The 19,817-nt window shown below is 40.7% G+C and overlaps 1 protein-coding gene across 2 annotated transcripts in view; it reads left to right on the top strand.

Annotated features, from left to right (window-relative positions):
- The window catches only part of SNTB1 (syntrophin beta 1), a 199,922-nt gene extending 182,193 nt beyond the window's left edge, over positions 1-17,729 (top strand). For both annotated transcript variants that reach the window (XM_074352997.1, XM_074352996.1), the window contains exons 6-8: positions 8,015-8,211; positions 11,360-11,550; positions 14,474-17,729. In XM_074352997.1, coding sequence (XP_074209098.1) covers positions 8,015-8,211; positions 11,360-11,550; positions 14,474-14,566 — 481 coding nt within the window. In that variant the 3' untranslated portion in view covers positions 14,567-17,729. The remainder of the gene's footprint in view (positions 1-8,014; positions 8,212-11,359; positions 11,551-14,473) is intronic.
- The last annotated feature ends 2,088 nt before the right edge of the window (positions 17,730-19,817 follow it).

Here is a 19,817-nt window from a genome sequence, read left to right as displayed (position 1 = left end):
CATGCCCCCCTCTCTTGTATTATATGGTCCTGTTCATTTGGTCACTTATCTGCACTCCTGGCTAATAGGGAGTGTAAAACCTTGCTGGGGTTTGTGGCTTTGCTGACAACCATGGGAATGTGTATCTGAATTTTGTAACCAGGGAACAAAACATGTCCTTGGGCTTCTCAAGAAGTTTCAGATAAAACTTAGGAATTGGGTGTGAATTGCAGCTTGCAAGCGTGTCCCAGGGTGCCAGTATTTTTTCTAGCCGGGTAAGAAAGTTATCTTCTCTGGGAGATAGCATTTTCTTGGTTGCTGTAGGTTAGTCCCTGCCACAGATAAGAGACAGATGGTCATATTTTTTAAGGATACACAAATAGCTTAAAATGTAAAATAATTGAAAGATAAATAATAGCTATTTCAGAGGCCCCCTCGAGACATTCGGAGGAGTGTAAAAAGGTTGTTCCTGGCAAAATGGGAAAAACTCAGGCAGACAGAGTCTATCCTTAGTCCTACCTTTTCAAACGACCAAATGATGACTTTCAAAATCTTAATGTCCAGCTGATATTTACTTGATACTCAGTGTCCAGAATCTGGCTACAATGTGTGTGTGTGTGTGTGTGTGTGTGTGTGTTTGTGTGTGTGTGTGTTCCCCAAAGCGGCCTGCAAATGAAGAGCCCTTTAGGAGTGTTTCGCTGGCCCCAAATTTCAAAGGATTTCAAAATAGGTCAATTGATTGTGTGCATGTGTGTGTGTGTGTGTGTGTGTGTTTGTGTGTATGTACTTCCCTTTGCAAAATGAACTCACATTTGAAAAACATTTTGAAACACTTGCATTCAAGCCATTACTCAGCCATCCTGTACTGAACATCTACCATGTGTCAGGTAGAGTACTAGACACCACAGAATCAGTGAGAGGTGGAACAAGGCTCCTACCCTGCAGGACATCGGGGGAGATGAGGTGGTTATCTCAAAGCAGTGGGTTAGCAAATGGATTGATAGGGATGTGGTGGGGGTGGTCCAGGGAGGGGCACCTACCTTGAGGAGGTTCACGCTGTGCTCGATGCTGAGCTCCAGCAGATCACTGTGCTGTCAACAGCAAGTTTGTTTCCCCGGACATCTTCCTACCCAGGAGCTGTCAACTTTGACACATGAACAACAAAGCTTACAACCAGAGCCGGCGCCCAAGAATGCCTGCTGGCTGCCAGCTTAGACAGTCTCTGCCTTGCCGGAAGAGCTCCTACCTCACCTTAGATCCCAAGAAACAAATCATCTAGTCCAAGTGTGATTCTCCCAAGATGGGCCAAGGTCCAGGGATGGCTTTGATCCAACCATAGACTCTCAAGGCGAGAACTCTCTCTCCCATCCCTGGGAAGTCACTGACCAGCCTGTGCTTGAACACTGCCACAGATCTCACTCACTTATGCTCACCCCTTGCCCCCTTCCCATTCCTCCCATGCTGTCTTCCCTGTTCCAGACTAAATGTCTGCAAACTATGTTCTTTATGAAGTAGTCTGGGGTACTTTGCTGTTTGGATCCTTCTTGTCTATCATCATGAGAATTGTATGAAACTGTATTTCAGTATCACTGGCTTCCTTTGTAATTCTATTTACTTTGTGAATTTACACAGCTTGTTCAGAGTAGGCATCCATAGGCTTCATCACACTGCCAGAGATTCATGGCACAAAAAGTTTAAGAAGCCCTCTCTTAAAGCTTGGTGCCTGGGACTGGATGCTGTGTTTGATCAGTACAGGGGAACCCAGGACCATCACCTGCTTCCACTCCATCCAATGCAGTTTAAGTTCACATTTGTGTTATCAGTAGCTCTGGACTGAGTCAACCATCAGCTACATTTCCAGTGGTGCTTCTACACCACGTTTCCCCCATTCTGGTTTTGTTGTTGTTATTGTTGTCTGTTTTTGTTTCTAACTGCAGTGCTTAACAATCTTACATCTTCAATGTTTTCTTCTTAGCAGTTTGGATCGTCCACTGATTTGATGTCCATGTCCCTTAAAACTCCATACAAGTCATTGATAAAAATGTTGAAAATCAGGATAAAATTTCCACTTTTCTAGTCTCCCAATCCCTCACTTGTTCTGATTTTCCAGCGATCCCCCCAGAGTTTCACTTATGTAGTGTCTAAGTGCAATCTCCCCAGCAAGGACTTGAGTTCATCTGAAGCAGCCTGGCACGCTCTTCCAAATGCCACTCCCTTCTGGGCTTCTTCACTCAGGCTCAAATCTCAAACCCATTCTTTTCATAAAGCAGCAAAGCAAGAGTTTACAAATTATATTTTCCTTCAGTCAGCCATCAATATCACTTCTAGCCTGAAGATGCAGAACAGCCTCTTCCTTACCTTCTTGCACCGTAGACATCTAAAGATAGCAACTCATGTTGTCTTTGGCATGGTTAGAACACCTTTCCTCATCTGGATCCTCAATCTCCCATCTAAATGACTATTTATTTGAGTAGTGTTTTGACTCCCCATGAAACTTCCCATCCTTTGCAGTGGACATGGCCCTTTGAATCTGGTGTTACTTAACACAGAACCCAGGTATTGGGTTCTCAAGATCTTAAGGACCTAAGGCAATATTTCTCTAGCTTATGTTGGGTCTGAGGTGCCTGTGAGCCCACTGAGTGGAGATGCTCAGTGAGAAGACTGTTGAATAATCCAGTACCCAATATTGTATACCCAATATTATTTTACTGGCTTGGAGTTGGAAGTGTGACCATACAAATTCATCTCAAGAGAAGAATTTCACAGGGCATTTATAGCCATAATCATCTCACTGTTTTTCTTTATCTCTTCCTAGTAGCTGCCACACCTATCACAACGGCAGCTAAGAGAAAGGATCTTGATCTTAATTTCGTCCAGTGGCCTCATCTCATTTTTGCAATGCCATGATTTATAAAACAACCAACTCTCTGTTATTGCTGTTGACAATCAAACCAACTCTCTGTTTGGTCTTCAAGATGGCAGAGTGGTGAATGTCCACATTTTTGTGTGTCATCCCCAGCTTACTGCTGTTGAGAGTCAAAAGCAATTAGTGGGGGATGATATAAAGAACAAAGGAAATCTATTACTTCCAGCATCTTGATCGGAATGAAATAACAAATATGTTGATGTGGGGTCCTTCTTTGTCCTTGTGCCAGCATCCACTACTCTCTATTTTGGGGGCGGAACTGCTTTTCCTGGAGGTTCACATTCACCCTCTGGAGGAAGATCTGCATTACAGTTGGGTTGCCCCAGTGAGGAGGAGTAATTCTCCACTCATCCAACCAACCCCAGCTCCTGTCCTCCACTTGTCATCTGTCAGAGGCTGATGCTAACTCTCTTCCATATTATAGGAATGAGTCTCCCAAGAACTGGGGCAGAACCTGGAGTGAAGAGGCTGTGGGGACTACGAGAAAAGAGTATTTCTCCTCTTGAACTCATCTCCTCAAGTCTTGGGCCATGTCTGTTCTGCTCATGCTATGCTTAGCTTCAAGTCCGCATAGAGTAGGTGCTTTTATTAGTTTGTAGGGTTGGCATAAAAAGACACCATGACTGGATGGCTTAAACAACAGACTGAACCCAGGACCTCGTGCATGCTAAGCATGGGCTCTCCCACTGAGCTATACTTATCCCCCCGTCCAGGGTCCTGATTCAAAAAATTAAAGTGAAAGATCTGGATTTATTCCTGTCCCATAGCCTTGTAAAGCTAATATTTACATTGTGTGGTATATGTCGCTTAGGATTAAAACAAGTAGAGATGAAATCACCCCTACAATCGCTTGACATTTTAATGGATGTTTCCAAGCTTTTATTTTACATAGTCAAATTGCATCTCTAGAGCCTTTCAATGAATACAGATGCATTTCCCCACATTTACATGTCTTTATAAAATAATATTTTAAAGTCTGTGTAGTACTCCATCCAGAGGATGTGTACCCATGTGCATTGTGGGGATAGCTGATGTAGTTCACTTGGTTTTAATCTGAACAAAGTATCTTTTGGTCAGCAGGATGCACACCAGGCAGCAGAAAAGACAGTCTGCTTTATGCCATAGTTTACATGCAGTACCGTCCGTTTCATTAACCAATATTGCTATGTTCAAAAGAACATGCAATTCAGCACGTCTGCTATCCTTCAGATGGCAAATCAACTTGTTCTTTAATATAAATAGGTGACTCACACTTGGTTACTTGAAAAATAAATTTTTCCTCTTCTGTTTTCTTTTCAATAAGAACTTGGGGATGAGACAAATGACAAAGCACACCAAGGTCCTCCCTCCAAAGGTTTTTTTTTTTTTTATCATGACTTCCTAGAACACTGTGAGTTTCCCCATCAAGGACTCCCTGTGCACGGTATCGGTCAGCCAGATACAGGGCTTTCTCATACCATGTTACACGGTGTTAGTGATTCCATTCCTTCTACTCAGACTTAACCAAATGCAAAATTTCTAACAAATTGCATTTTCCAGTTATTAGTGGCTTTAATTTTATAGTCTCTCTGGAGAAAAAGAAATATTGGTAAGAAATTCACAGAAATGTGACATTCTCCATGAGGGTGGTATATCTTTTCTCTTATTTCTCTTGTGCCTCTGTGTTACATTTCCGTTGGCCCTGGATTATGACAAAGTTGTGTCCCTTGGGTGGAAATTTAGTGGATAGAAAGTGAGGCCAGGGAAGGCATAAGGAAATTAATTTTTGTTAAATGCTTACTATGATGCACTAAATACTGGATTAAGTCTTTCATATGTTTCCTTAGATTAAATACTAATCATATGAGGCAGAAATTATATTTTTATCTAATTCTTTTCTTTTTTTTTAATTGAAGTATAGTTAGCTTACAATTTTGTGTTAATTTCTAGTGTTACAACATAGTGATTCAGCTATACATATATATGTATATATTGCTTTTCATATTCTTTTTCATTATGGGCCATTATAAGGTACTGAATATAGTTCCCTGTGCTATACAGGAGGACCTTGCTATTTATCTATTTTATGTTTTTAAAATAAGGAAGCTGTGCATACGGGCAAGGGATGGAAATAATATTGAGTATAAACCATATGGTAGGTTCTGTTCTAGGTACAGCACATAGATGATCTATTTAATTTTAACAACACTACTTTATGTGGTAGTGATTCTTAGAACATTTAACTAATGGTACAAGAGGGTTCTAATGCAGGTTTTTAAGCCTCTCAAACCTATGTCTCTTTTCAGTTTACTGTGCAGCCGGCCAGCTGTGCCCAACTGACAACAGAGTTTAAGATTTTAAAAAGGAAGAGCTAGGTTTTTTTTTTAATTTTTTGATTTATGTGCTCTTCTTTTTTATAATTTTATTTTATTTTTGTTTTTTTCTAATGGAGGTACTGGGGATTGAACCCAGGACTTCATGCATGCTAAGCACGAACTCTACCACTGAGTTACACCATTCCCCCTTCCCTTCTCATTACAGAACGCCCTCCTCCCTCCTGACAAATAGGACTCAGTCTCTACGTGTTCAGTCCCTGGGTGGGGGCACCCATGTCAGCAGACATTTCCCTTCATTCTGTCCTAGACTCTCCTATGAGTGAGATTCATGGAACTTCTCTCTTGTTTATTATCTTTTTACTGAGGTATAATTGACAAATAAAATTATATAGGTTTATACATGATGGTTTAATACCCCATACACTGTGAAATGATTGCTACTATCAAGTTAATTAACACATCGATCACCTCACAGTTACCTTTTTCTTTTTCTGCCAATTTTAATTTCAGCAGACTTCAAGTATGCAATACAGGGCTGTTAACTGTGTCACTGTGCTGTTCGTTAGGTCCTCAGGACTTACTCATCATATAACTAAAAATGTGTACCCTTCGACCAGCATCTCCCATCTCCCCCATCCTCAGCCCCTGGCAACCATCATTTTACTTTGTTTCCATGAGTTTGACTTTTCTTAGATTCCACATAAAAGATAGACCATACAGTATCTGTCTTTCTCAGTCTGATTTCAATCAGCATAATGCCTCCAGGTTCATATTGTTGTAAGTGGCAGGATTTCCTTCTTTTTTAAGGCCGAATAATATTCCTCTGTGTATGTGTGTGTGTTTTATCACATTTTCTTTATCCACTCATCCATCAGCGGACATTTAGGTTGGTTCCATATCTTGGCTATTGTGAATCATTCTGCAATGCACATGGGAGTGCTGATAGCTCTTTGAGATACTGATTTTGCCTCCTTCTGAGATATTCCCCGGAAGTGTGACTGCTAGATCATATGGTAGTGCTAATTTGAATGTTTTGAGGAACCTGCATAGTGTGTGCCATAGTGGCTGCACCAATTTACATGACCACCAATGGTGTACAAGGGTTCCCTTTTCTCTACATTTTTGCCAACATTTGTTACCTCTTGGGAACTTCTCTACTTCAAAGAATTGTGCAATCAAAAGGCTTTTCAACTAAACTTTTTCTTCAAGTAAGCATTGCAAACCACCCCTCCTACCAAATTTCAACTTTGTAAGTAAAAGAAACCTCCTCAGACTTACGTAAGCTTGTTGCTAGAAATTCAATGGACTACGATGTTTTATTCTACTGATAATTTTGGTCTACAGTACTTCAGCTTGCAAGAGAAAATGCGCTTTTGGATTTCCTTTGTGCAATTTTTAATCTAAAAGTAACAAGCCCTTTGCCTAAGAAAATAACTCCCCCATCCACCAAGTGAATAGACACCTGGAATTTCTCTAGCAAATGGTAAAGTGTTTCTTTCTGTATTAAAAGATAAGGCTGAAACTGCAAATATCCCAGAGAGAAGTAACATTTACTAAATTATACTCATCCTCCCCTGCAAATTATTGATATGAGAATCTCTCCCAAAAGGAGGCTGAGAAGTAGAGGAGCAGGAGAGAATGTAAGAAATCCGTGTGTGTAGAGGGGACAAGTGAGAAGTAGGACCCAGTGGCTGCCCAGAAGGTAGCGCTCAGAGACTCTGATTGTTTTAAGTCTGGCCTTTTAGGAAATATTTACCGTGGGAGTCACATTTTATGCTGAATGCATGTTCTGAAGTCAGTGTGAAAATCGTGTGCCGTAAAACGCACTCTTGAAAATTCTTTAAATCCCCCATAAAGTGCAAGTCTCTTCCGTTTCTCAAGAAGTCTGGCACTGCCGTTCTTTCTCAAGCTTTAACACAGATACCCAGATTGCTGCTTCTTCAGCTGAGTCTTGTGGTTGTTTGCTTGCATTTGGAGGCTATGTGCGTGAGAAATGCTTACCCAGAAGTGCATTCAACGCAGCCAGATGCTCCAAAGGACAAGTCTAATCCAGAAGACAATGGGTTTACTTTTCTGTCTTGTGCTCGCGTTGGGGCATCTCTATGCCCAGGAATGCAATGGTGGGGAGAATTTTACACACTATCTAAATTGTTCTCTCTCTCATTTACTTAATTATCTTTCTTTTTGGCTGAGTGAGTATAGTTGAATTTGTCTAACCATAGTTGAAGTCATAATATTCAATTCCTCTGTATATTCAACCAGGTGCACAGTTCTTGGCTATGATCTTCTTTTTTTTTTTTTAATAGTTTAGTGGCTTTGTTATATTCAATGTCCACTGAATGGTGCAGTAATCACCACAATCAAGTTTAGAACATTTTCATCACCCCCAAAAAGAAATCCTGCACTTCTTAACCCGTGTCTCCCAGACTTAGACAATCACTGGTCTACTTTGCTTATTCAGGATATTTCATACCAATTGAATCATACAGTATGTCATCTTTTTTGTCTGGCTTCTTGCACTTAGCATGTTTTCAAGGTCCATCCATGCTGTGGTATGTGTAAGTACTTCACTTCTTTTTAATTGTCTTGGCCACTGTCTTAATCTCGTTCTGCCATTAAAGAGGGCCTGGGAGAGGAGATGGCAGAAAACCAGGGTGAACAGTAAGGTATAGTGGAACTTTTGGTTCCAGATCAGAAAAATGAGAGCAAATCACCCATGTGGGGGCTATTACCAGGTGACATATCAGGTGAATACAGTAGTTTGCATTTTGATGATTTCTTTCTTTTTCAACAGGCTGGTCCATTCAGGTCCAGGGAAAGGATCGCCCCAGGCTGGCGTGGATCTGTCCTTCGCAACGCGAACTGGTACCCGGCAGGGGATTGAAACACATCTGTTCAGGGCTGAGATCAGCAGGGACCTCTCACACTGGACAAGGAGCATCGTACAGGGGTGCCACAACTCAGCTGAACTGACTACTGAAGTCACCGCAGGTGAGCACTGCTGCCCGTGGGCTCGAGATGTCACACTCCGACAGGAAGAATGCGCCTTCTCCTCCACTGTGGCCCCGGAGCAGTTTCCGTGACTGGCCTCTTGTGGTACTTCAAACTCCAGAAGTAAACAAATTCTTCTAAATGAAGGCACTGTATGCCCTACTAAAATGGAACCGAAGGGTTTGATTGTGAAAAGCCGTACCCCATCTTCATTCAGGAAAAGGTGGCCAGTAGGATAGTCAGAAGTCATTTCTACCGTGTTGGACAGTGCAGACCTAGAACATTTCCATCATGGTAGAAATGAAGAGGATTTCTGCACAAGACATCTTTTAGATGAATAGGATTTTCCCACAAGACATCTTAGGTACAGTGCTTCCAAACTCTCATTGCACTGAAAACAACAACACAAAGTGTTTTAGTGTTACCCTCAGAAGCCTTGGATTGCTGACACCCACCCCCAGAGATCCTGATGCAGCAGTTCCCCAGGGGGGTGTGATAGTCTGTATCTAGTAAGATGCCAGGTGGTGCTGATGCTGCCAGTCCGCGGACCACTCTGAGGAGTGCTGCCCTAGGGGACAACTTCCTCCGGCACCCAGGAGAATTGTAAAAGATGGGACACACGTCAACATGGGACAGGGCTTCTCCACAGCTCCTTTACTCGTGCAAACAGGAAAAACTAGATGTTTTGTAGAAGCAGCAGCGTCTCCAACATCATCAATGTCTTTTTAAAGTCACCCTGAAACGAATTGGTAGCCGCCAGTGTTTTCCAACATCGTTGAAAATGTCTCGTGGAGAGTCAGCGGAAGCTTTTGTCTTTGATGCCTATTCTGTATGGCAAGGAAAACTGGGGTCTCGAACCTGAGAGCTGGAAGAGGCCCAAGCCATCTGAAAACTAGATTCGGTGAAGTTATACATGTAATAGCAGAGAAGTCCAGACCCCTTGCAGCAACTTCAGCAATGAAGATGGCCAAAGGGGTTGAGTTTCCATTCCACTAATTTAGTAAAATCCTTGTCTCAATAAGCTGACCTCTACTTTGACAGGAAAACAAGGAGGCTGTGGATAGACCAGCCAAAGGAGAATGACAAAGAACTGCGTAGACTGAGCTAGCTGGGGGCTGGGAGAGAAGAAATGAGGGGAATAACCAAAGGTGCAGCCCAGTTTCAAACTGAAGGATGCCTGCAGAGAGTTGGGGAAAGGGGCTTATGTTTTCATCAGAGCTTCAGTTAACTTGATAATGTATTCACTTTATCCTGTGTAAATTAAGAACCTCTTCAGATAACTTGATTCCATTATATAAAGGCCACAAACACGACATTAGGACAACTAGCATTAAAAGTAATCACAGGCAGTTAATTCAGACCATCCAGTGGCATAGGCTTAACGTTCAGACATAGAGGAAGGTGGGGGGGGGGGAACATGGTCAGAGCCCAGTTGCCCACATTCTGCAGATGTTAGAAGTAAAAACTGTCAAAAGTGAGGATTCAGTTTGGGAAGGGCGTAACTACATCCATGCCGCGTCTGGGTTACAGTTTGGTCATCCTTGGACTGATGGGTGGCAGAGGTCCAGGGCCCTTCTGAGAGAATACCTTAACGTTTGCCAAGGGGCTCTGCCCAGAGGGACTCATAAACCTATTAGAGAGTGCACCTTTGGAAAATATCAACCCTTGGTTACAAGTTAAAAGATGGCTCTGTCGAAGAAAGGGGTATACGTGTTAACCAATTAAAAGCCACCTCATTCTGTGAGCAGAGACCCCATGTCTCCCCCCAGCCCTGAAGGGCTCCCCCACCCCAAGTCTTACCCTGAGAGACTCTTGGCCCGGGTCCCTCTCCACAGCCCTCCACCGCCTGAGTCCTAGAGTGTGAGAAGGATGCAGGAGACAGTGGAAGGAAAGAAACTGAACCTTGAAATCTAAGCCACAGAGTTGTGACACATTCACTTCTCTGAGCTTTGCTTTTTCCACCTGTAATAATAAGCTAAGATCCTGCTTCCAAAGTGTGGTAAGGTGAAGTTCATTTGGGTTTATAAAGCTGAGCTGAGCTGACGATGGTACAGAGTTATCAACACTGCCGTTCCTTTTACTCCTCCCCAGCCCCATCCCCAGCGAAGGAAACATTCCCTAAAGAGCTTTCAGATGTATGTGACGGCCAGAGCCAACTTACTTGCCGGGTCTGTTAAATGTGGTGTTTCGTGAGGCCAAAAAACCCCCCCCAAAACCAAAAACCCAAAACCCATTCTGATACATGATAACGCTTTTCAGAACTCTCTGATGAAGGGTTTCAAACACTCACAAGTCTTCCTAATAGGCACTGGGATTCGGGTGGCAGTCCCCCTGACCAGCTCATGATCTTGAAGTGCTGGTCTCTTCCTAAATGCATTGCAGACCACAGGTGAAAGCTGGCACCTAACCTGATCAAAAGGTTTTACTTCTGTTCCGTTGGACCAGAGGGCACCTTGTGGACACCAGAGGAGGGTCCTGGCTGCCACACTGGGCAGAGGGAGGAAACAGCACCTTCTCAGAAGGTGCCATATCTGACATCTGTCTGCATCAGCAGCGTTTCCAGGACCCAGGATTATCAGACCATCAGGGAAATTCAAAAAGTACTCCTATTTACAAAATGGGCTTTGTTCGACTTTTAATTAAAAATTAGGGTTTTGTTTTTTTTTTTCAAACTACTCACTCCTGACTTCTTACATGTTACTATTTGGGTAATGTAACTGGGGGAGTGCTTGCTTCTATCACTGGCTGGTACACACACAGCACTGATTGAGTCATTGATTGACTGTGATGATGACGATGATTCAGAGGTAGCTTACTCTAAATCAAATGTCATTTTCCAGCTTGAGACGAGGCCATTGGAAGGCAGGAACTACCTGTCCCTCTACATGTTGTCAGATGGTCAGATAAGAGCAAGAACCCAGAGAAAATTCAGTAAATCCTTTCAATTTATTTCCCTAACTTTCATGGGGCAGGCTAAATTACAATATCAACATCAATCCAAGAAAAATATTTTCAAGAACAATTAGTATTGTTTAACTTTAGAAAGAAGTTTGTGGCTGGGCCCTGGGAATGAGGAGACTTGAAGGTTAAGTGCCTGGGAAAATGGATGGACTTCCACTGTTCATACTCCTGTCTCTGTCTCTCTCAGCTTGCACCTACAAAAACCAGGAGTGCCGTTTGACCATACATTATGACAATGGATTTTCTCTTACCACTGAACCACAGGAGGGTGCCTTTCCTAAGACAATCATACAGGCTCCTTATGAAAAGCTGAAAATGTCTTCAGATGATGGAATCAGGATGCTGTACTTAGATTTTGGAGGCAAAGATGGAGAGATTGTAAGTACACTTTTCTTTGTACAGTGTGATTTCGTGTATTTCATCATGCAGCACACCCATAATGGCTCGTAAACGTAATGCTGCCTTATATTTATTTAGCATTTGACTATTAACAAAGTACTTATAGGTTTGTGTCTTTTTTGATCCTTGGAAAATAGGGATAGGATCCAGCTTTTTCACAGCTCTTTGCTTTGGTCTCATTTTCCACAGAAATACTACAGAAATATTTGACTCCAAGGGAAGAACAAAGTCAGCATTAAGTTCCTCTCAAAGAGGATCCCACCAGCTTCAAAATGTGCCATTCATTTTTTAAGTGTCAAGCATCTAGTCTAACCTGGGTGTTGTGCTAGGTGTCAGGGATGCAGGGATGTAAAATACATAGTCCTGGCCACCTGGGAGGTCTCAGAGGAGCAGAGAGCATGCCAAGCATAGAGGGGGAGGGGCTGGACGAGGGGCAAAGCACAGGGGCAGTGAGGACACCAAGCGAAACTGGTCAACTCTACTCCGGCAGAGAGAGGGCCAGACAAGGGTCCAGAAGTTTTGAGTTCATCGCAAAAACTGTCTTAACAAACCAGAAGATTGGTCAATTAAGGTCACACATACTTATATCAATGCAAATTGCCCGTGTCTAAAATCATGATTTCCACGATCATTACCGCCTACCAAAAAGAAAGTTGCATGGCAGGGTGAAAGTTGCACATTCTTCTACTTTCTAGCAAGTGTGGTTCTTGACATTTCTCAGGAAGACATGGCATCTCATTCAAGCCATGGAATCTTTGAAGAATTTCAAAGAGGACCTTCAATTCTAACAACTAGTCTCTGGTTAGGTCCTTCCTAGTCACTGGCTTAGTCAACAAATATTTATTGACTCACACTTGATAGTAGGGACAGGGGATCTATAAAACACAGGGATAAATCTGTTTTAAAGATCTAGTCATTTCAACTCAGCTACTGGCCTTGCACAATCCCTCCCCCCCTCCCCCGGTCTCTCTGAAGGCCCAAGGCCACACTTAAAAGAGCACAGGGCCCTTCAATCTCAGAGTGTCAGCACCACTGTTCTAGGTCACACGGTACTCCTGGCCCCAGTCGGTACCAGAGTTCTCCCTGCGGGGGCCACAGGCAGTCATGATGAAGACGGTGCCCTGTGGCTGACAGTGGATTTGGACTCACTTTCTGAGAACAAATTCCAGCCAGTCATTTTGCTGACCTTTAAGATGGATCTGCAGGATTTTATAGAATTTTTGTTGTTGTTTATTTGTGTGTTTCAGTCAGTAAATTCAGCCTGAAGCACCCGTTTGGAAATAAGTGACTGGAAAAGCCATTTGGCTGAGAATGCTCCTGGTTCAGTTGCTGCGCTATCAGTCACCCCGCTGTGTACTTCCTACAGGTGGCTACTCCCTAGCAGCCTGGAAGAGAACAAGAAGCAAGTCTTCTGCTTTATCTTTGGCCTGAAAATTCAAGGCTATTTTTACCTGTGAGGAAAATCACTTAGGTCTAAATTTCAGCCTTTCTGCCCATAATTACGACCTGACTTGAAGGACTCAGGAAGGACTGGGTTTTTTTTTTTTTCCTTTTTGCTGCCAGTATATTAGGCTGATAAGCTCAAGTTCAGATGCAGCTTCCCCAGTATCTAGCTAAGCATCCCCTAGAAGCAGGTGCCAGGGCTTCCCGGTGCGGGGTTAGGGAGCAGAGATGAGTTGTAGAAAATGCAATAAATTGAGGGTCGGGAGACCCATGTTCTCTTTCTGAGTCTGGAACTCACTCACCAATTGTCTTGAGCAAGTCCTTTTATTCTTTTAGATCTGAGTCTCCTCATCTGTAAAATTCAGTGACTGAAGTAGCTGATCTTTAAGTTTACTTCTAAAAGTTGCAGTCTGTGTTTGTGAAATAAAATAGGATGGTTAAGCCCAGGCTCAGGCATCAGACAGACCTGCATTCGAGTCCACGCTTTCTCTTCACTGTAAGATCTACGATCTCAGAAAGTTTTCTTACATCTCCAAACCTGAGTTTCCCATATAAGACCCAGGGATGATAACGATGGCTACCTCATAGGGATTTTGTGAAAATTAAATTAGATAGTGCATAGAAAGTATTTAGCACAGTGCCTGGCTCATGATAAGTACCACTTAACTTTTCTTGATGATATTTTATGCTTAGGTTGTTTTTCTCCAACAGTGTCATCATCAGAACAGAACTGGGGACAGCAGATGAGAATTGGGAACAACACACTCAATGCTCTTCAATTAGGTCGGGTGATAAAAATTCAACCTGTTAAGCTCTGACCATGTGCCAGCTCTGTAGGAACACACTGAGAAAGATAAGACTTCAGTAGGGGACTTACAGACATGTGATGTACATGCTTACAAGAATCCAAGAGTATGAGACAGTGAGGACAGAGCTGCTTTGCAGCATGGATTCTGTGTTTTAGAGCTTATAAGGAATTTTCACGTACAGTATCTTATTTAATACTCTGATTACCCTTTGAGCTAGGTCGGAATGAGAAAAATTTTAAGTGACATGTCCAAGATTATGTGCATATCTAAAAAGTGTTAGAACCAGAACTCAAATGTAGGATGTGAAATTTAGTACTGCTTCGTACTGTACCTACCTCAGCATAAACAATATCACTATGTGATACCAAAAATAAATGGTTTAGACAGTCAAGATGGGCAACACCGATATTTATGCTATTGGTATGTATAAATTTCACAGAATGTATTTTGGAAAAAAGATACATGAGCTATAAGGAATAAGTTCAAAGAGTTATTTTGTTTTTAATCTCAGGGTGGGGCAAGGGCTTAGAAACACGATCCAGTTAACACTTAAAAGCAGGAAGTGCACAGATCGGTTTGATGTGGAAATCACCATTTTTTATCAAGCATTAATTTAAAATCTTTCATGCTCTCCTCTTTTTAAATTTCAGCAACTGGACCTTCATTCCTGCCCCAAGCCGATTGTTTTCATCATCCATTCCTTCCTGTCAGCTAAGATTACAAGACTGGGTTTGGTGGCCTGAACAGAGAGGGGCGAATTGCCTTTGAGAAGAAGAGGGCTGCGGTGCCACCAAAAAGTGACATAACGGACACCATCTGCAGTGATGCACCAGATGTAGCATGCCACAGTCAGCTTTAGCTCCCAAGAGTCCTGTTTAACAGTCCCAGACGCCTCCAATTTCAGCAACTGTAAGGGCACCCTCAGAAAATACCACCAGGACTATCAGAATGAAACTGTCTTTTCAGAACAGGAAAAGGGTGAAGAGGCTGATTGGAAATACACAGCATAGCTTTTAAATAATGACAGTCAAGGTCAGGAACATTAGAACAGCATGTGAAGATCCTAATCATAGCAGTTTCTAGGCAACTGGTTCACCCAGGTAAGCAAGGGCTGAAAAGGTGATAAATGGACATTTTTTACCTCTCCCTGGCGAGTAACAAGGATCCCTTGTTTTATTGTGATTTCCTGCTTCTAATTGAGTTGACTTTCACCGGTAAGGAAAGAAAAGTACTTCACATGGAAACCCACCTTTTATTTAAATATGAAACAGCTGTCACGTTTTCTTAGTGAATTATCTTTCAGTGATGTAGAATGATTCGGAAGTGTTCTTATTAGCATATGATGAGGGGGAATTCATTAAGCATCAGATGCTGATCTGAACTATAAGCTGGTGGATTCTGAGCCGAAGTAGACTGCTTAAATTACAAAGCTTTGCTGAAGAGTGGCGTGTGTGAAAGATATTAATTCTGGGACAACTCTCACACCAAGGTTTGCTATCTTAGAGCCATGACTTATAGCTTTATTTATGGAAAGCAAATTATGGATATTTTTAAAAAGATTGCCATTTGAGAGAGATATATATATATAAAATAATTCACGTGGGGTCATTTATCCCCGTTTTGTGGTTTTCAGTGAAAGTACTGAGCAATTTACTGGCCCTTGTTTTTGCCTGTGCTTGTATGCATGCATTTTCAAGCAAGTGATAGAACAGCCTTATTATGATTCTGGTTTATGCTGAGTTTTACATAGAGAGCCAATGTTACAATCAAACCCATTGATAGCATCCACTGAACTTCTGGAATTCCAGGGAAATAATATAATGACCTGATATTTTTCTACAAGAATATTTTCAGATATCATATAGCATATTACTGCTTTAACATTTTTGCTTTTATCTTTCAAAACAAATTCACCAAAAAAAATATTATTTGATTTTAAAGTCACTGTCCTCAAACCTGGAAAATTAGCTGTAGAATTTCTGTGTTTGTATCCTTTTTCTCCCTGTAGTTTACATAAACAAATGTTCTGGGTTAGATTTGTGTGTTTTTTTAGAACCATATTTTAGCAAATACCTATGCAAAGAGCTTTAAAAAGTGAAATTGTTTTAAAAGAATGTGATTTTTTTCACTCAGATATATGTGTTTATTGAGTTTTACTTTAGATCAGCATTTTATTTTAGATCAGTATTTCCTTGAAGTACATATCATGTAATACCAGTTCCAAGAGGCATTGATTAAGTGATGTTTTGGGGGGGAGGGTGCGAAATAAGGGGGTTGGTAATCAAAAATGTTTGTTAAATACTGAGTTTAAAAATGTTAAACAGATTTCATGATTGCAGGCCTCCTCAAAGACTATTGCACACTGCAATTCTGCAAGGGGTGGGCGGGGCTGTGTGCCATTCCTTATGCTTTCCTACAGAACTCCTAACAGCATCTTGTGAAGCTAGTGTTTAAAACACACACACACACACAAACACAAAACAAACAAACAAAAAAATCACTTTGGAAAACACAGCTTTGGGACACTGATTTTGTTTTGTTTCCTGTTTTCAAATGCTGAAGAGTGAAGTCCCAGCCTGAATGTTGTAGGAAAGCTTTGATGCATTTGTAAATTATACCACACTCTTTCATTATATATTTTCAAAATCACTGGAATGTTGTTATACAAGAGAATCATACTTGTGTATTGTAAATAATATATTAAAATACATCTATTAATGCCAATAGTTTAAATCAATATGTAATCTAAGGTGCTCAGTACTACATGAAGTGTGAATGAATTACTCATAATTAAGTTGCAAAGATCCTATTATATATTTATAGACAAATTAAAATAATCATAATTACAAATATTATTTCTTCATCACTTGAGTTTGGGACTGATTAATATCTGGGTAGGGTCAACAGAAACTACATTCTCTGCATTTATAAAAGTTTAATTTAAATATTTATATTTTAGAAAAATATATTTGAATAAAATTAATGCATTTTCTGAATTAAAATGTGTAATTAGCAAGAAATAGAAAATTTTACTAAGAGAATTGTGTATATAAATTTTTTTCTTTCCTCCAAGTCAAAGTGTACCATATCAGGGTGGTTATGATGAGTCAATTTCAAATACTCATTTTTTTCCTCATTCTGAATTCATCAAGTTATGACTTTACATTGTAGATTTTAATCTTGTCTTGATGTGTGTTATGAATGTTGTGAATAACACAAACTCATACATCTGGGTACAGTTAATGAATCAGTTGAATCATTTTGGGGAATTTGTTTCTGTCCAGTTTGCTCTGTGCTCAATCTGTGTCTTATTTGAATTGATGATGAATTATTAAATTCACCATGTTTGTCCCTTTAAGGGCAAACCAATACTTGATGAATAATGGCTTAATAGATACTTTGTGGGAAGCTGCCCATTTGTTAGTAGATGTGATTAGGTGAGCCCTTTGGTGTGGTGACATCTTTAAACCATCCCATAGGAATTTAAAGGCCATTAGAAAATACAGATACCAATTTATTTTTTTCTGACTTGAAGCAAGTAGGAGAAACAAAACTATAAACCCATTAAAACTACTCTGAGGCATTTAATTAATTCTAACAAGTAACGTACTAAAATGCTGAAAAATGCATGTTCCTTTGTCCAAAAGTTTGTTGATCCTGCTTGGCTGAAGTCAGAAGGAATGGTCTTAATGGGCAGAAAGTTTCTCCTAAAATTAATGAGCAGGGCCTTTCTGGCCCTTGTTTTACAAATATTAGATATTCTATTTTGAGGGGGTTGGAGTGGACTGGGGTGAGGGAGTAATTTTTGAAATGTACCTTGAGTTTAAAAAAAATGTGCCTATGTTTATAGCACTATGGATATCATGTAAAATTTATATATGAATTAAATAAATATTCACCTCTGAATATGGTGGGCTGGCTGGTGGTTTCCTAATAGCCACAGAGGGACACGGGAGTGTGAAGACACATCCTGTAACTCTCCTCCTCCAAGCTTGGCCTTGAAATGCGCTAACAGGTAAAGGGGACACCACTAGCAATTTTTGTGTTTTTTGTGGGTATCGTTTCAGGATGGGTCTTCACCTGGGGCTCAGCGCTCTCATTTTAACTAAATTCTTACGGGATTTTACCTGTACACCAAACACTAAATACACAAATTCTCTGTAGTACCAGAACTTCGTTTGTGTTTGAGTTGCTTGTAATAAATGTAACAGGCTGGGGTTGAGAAATCTTTCACTACTTAAAAATGTAGTAGAATTGAGATGACATTTAGAACTGCAGAATCTCAGTTTAGAAGAGACTTCAGAGGTATCAAGCACACTACTGCCCAAAGTTTCTCATTGTAGCAACACTACCTTAGTATCTTAGGATGTATGATTTGCTCATAATATAGCAACATAGTATACATATGTATACGCCAAGTAAAAATTTATTTTGAAGTTTGTACCACCTAACATTACCTCACATACCCTATAATCCAAGTACTACATTTGGGAAACACTGACCTTGTAGAATATTCCACTAAATTTCAGGAATATCTTCCCGAACATCCCTCGCAGTTGTTCATCCCAGCCAAGAGTGAACATTTTCAGCTATGGGAGGAAGCCACTTATCTCGTGAGGCAGGCCATTCCATTGCTGGATGGCTAGAGTTGCTGGAAAGTTCTAACATTCTTAGAGCCAAAACTTTTATCTGTCTAACTTTTAGTCATCACCTTGTTCTACCCTAGAAAACACTCGAAAGTCCAGTCTCTTCTACATGAGCATCCTAAATAAATGACAAATCAAGGCTAGGGCTTCCAGGTAATATAAAATGATCTGAAAATGGCTTTACATAGGATATTTAACATTCTTCATTTTTATCCTTAAAGAATCAATTGGCCAAGATTAAAACCTTCCATAATACCTAGTGATGGGAAATGATGGGAAAACAGGCATTTACACACCCATTAGGTGCATATAACCGCAATAGCTATAAAAACTTTTAAATATATGCACCTTTTGACTTATGGGAATTTGTCTTAGAGATATAATTACACAAGTGCACAAAGACTAATATAGAGATCACCTTGGCAGCACTGTTTGTAACAAGAAGCTGAAAAGGTCAATGTGACCATCAATAGAGCTAAATAAATCCTGGCTCACAATGCATCAGGATATTCTGCAACTGTTACAGAGAATGGTCCATCTAATGTGGACAAAATTTCTAAATGCAAGCTCTGCAAAGTGCAGATATAGATATGTAGATATATATTCCATTTGTTCTTTAAAAACATGTTTCTCAAGGAGAAGGGTGCTGTGGGGCATTTGGAGTCTGTGCAAGTGTCATTTTGTTGTCACATGGGGAGGGGGACACTATTAGTATTTGCTGAACAAGAACCAGATATGGTGACTCCCTGCAATGTGTGATGCCAGTCCTCACATCCAGCAGAACCATTTCCCACACAATTTTGGTGTCCTCTCAGTTATTCCATGTAGGTGAAAAACATTACAATTATCTGAGCCTAGACCCTGATGACATTTTACATCTGAAAATTTTTTTTGACTGATTCAATATATGCTGAATTTCCTAGGTACGCAACTACTGTGCATATGGAAGAAAGACTGTGTTTTTGTTTTGCTCCAGGCGTTTGATAAAACATTTTATAAAAACAAGTCATCAGCAGCAAGTGTGTTTGTGGTACTTGAGTCACCAACACAAGCGCATGACTAGTACTACATGTGCCTCATTCATGCTGAATCTAACTGAAAGCCAAATATTTGACTGCTTCATTTTGTCTTTAGTGTAGGTGGTACCCCAGCATCTCCATGCTGAAATGCACATTATTGTATTATCATTACTTTCCCTTTCCAAAACTTCTTTAAAATTAGGGGATATCAATTTTAAAAAAATCCTGAGTGCATGTAGCTTCTGTTACTAAACTAGGCACATCCTATATATCTCCTTAGGTTTCCTCAATGTGATTGTCTGGTCTCCTAGACTTTCAGCTGCTTATTC

The sequence above is a fragment of the Camelus bactrianus genome, chromosome 25 (assembly GCF_048773025.1).
Source record: "Camelus bactrianus isolate YW-2024 breed Bactrian camel chromosome 25, ASM4877302v1, whole genome shotgun sequence".
Lineage (NCBI taxonomy): Eukaryota > Metazoa > Chordata > Mammalia > Artiodactyla > Camelidae > Camelus > Camelus bactrianus.
The sequence above is the reverse complement of the archived record's forward strand: the minus strand, read 5'-3'. Positions and strand labels throughout refer to the sequence as shown.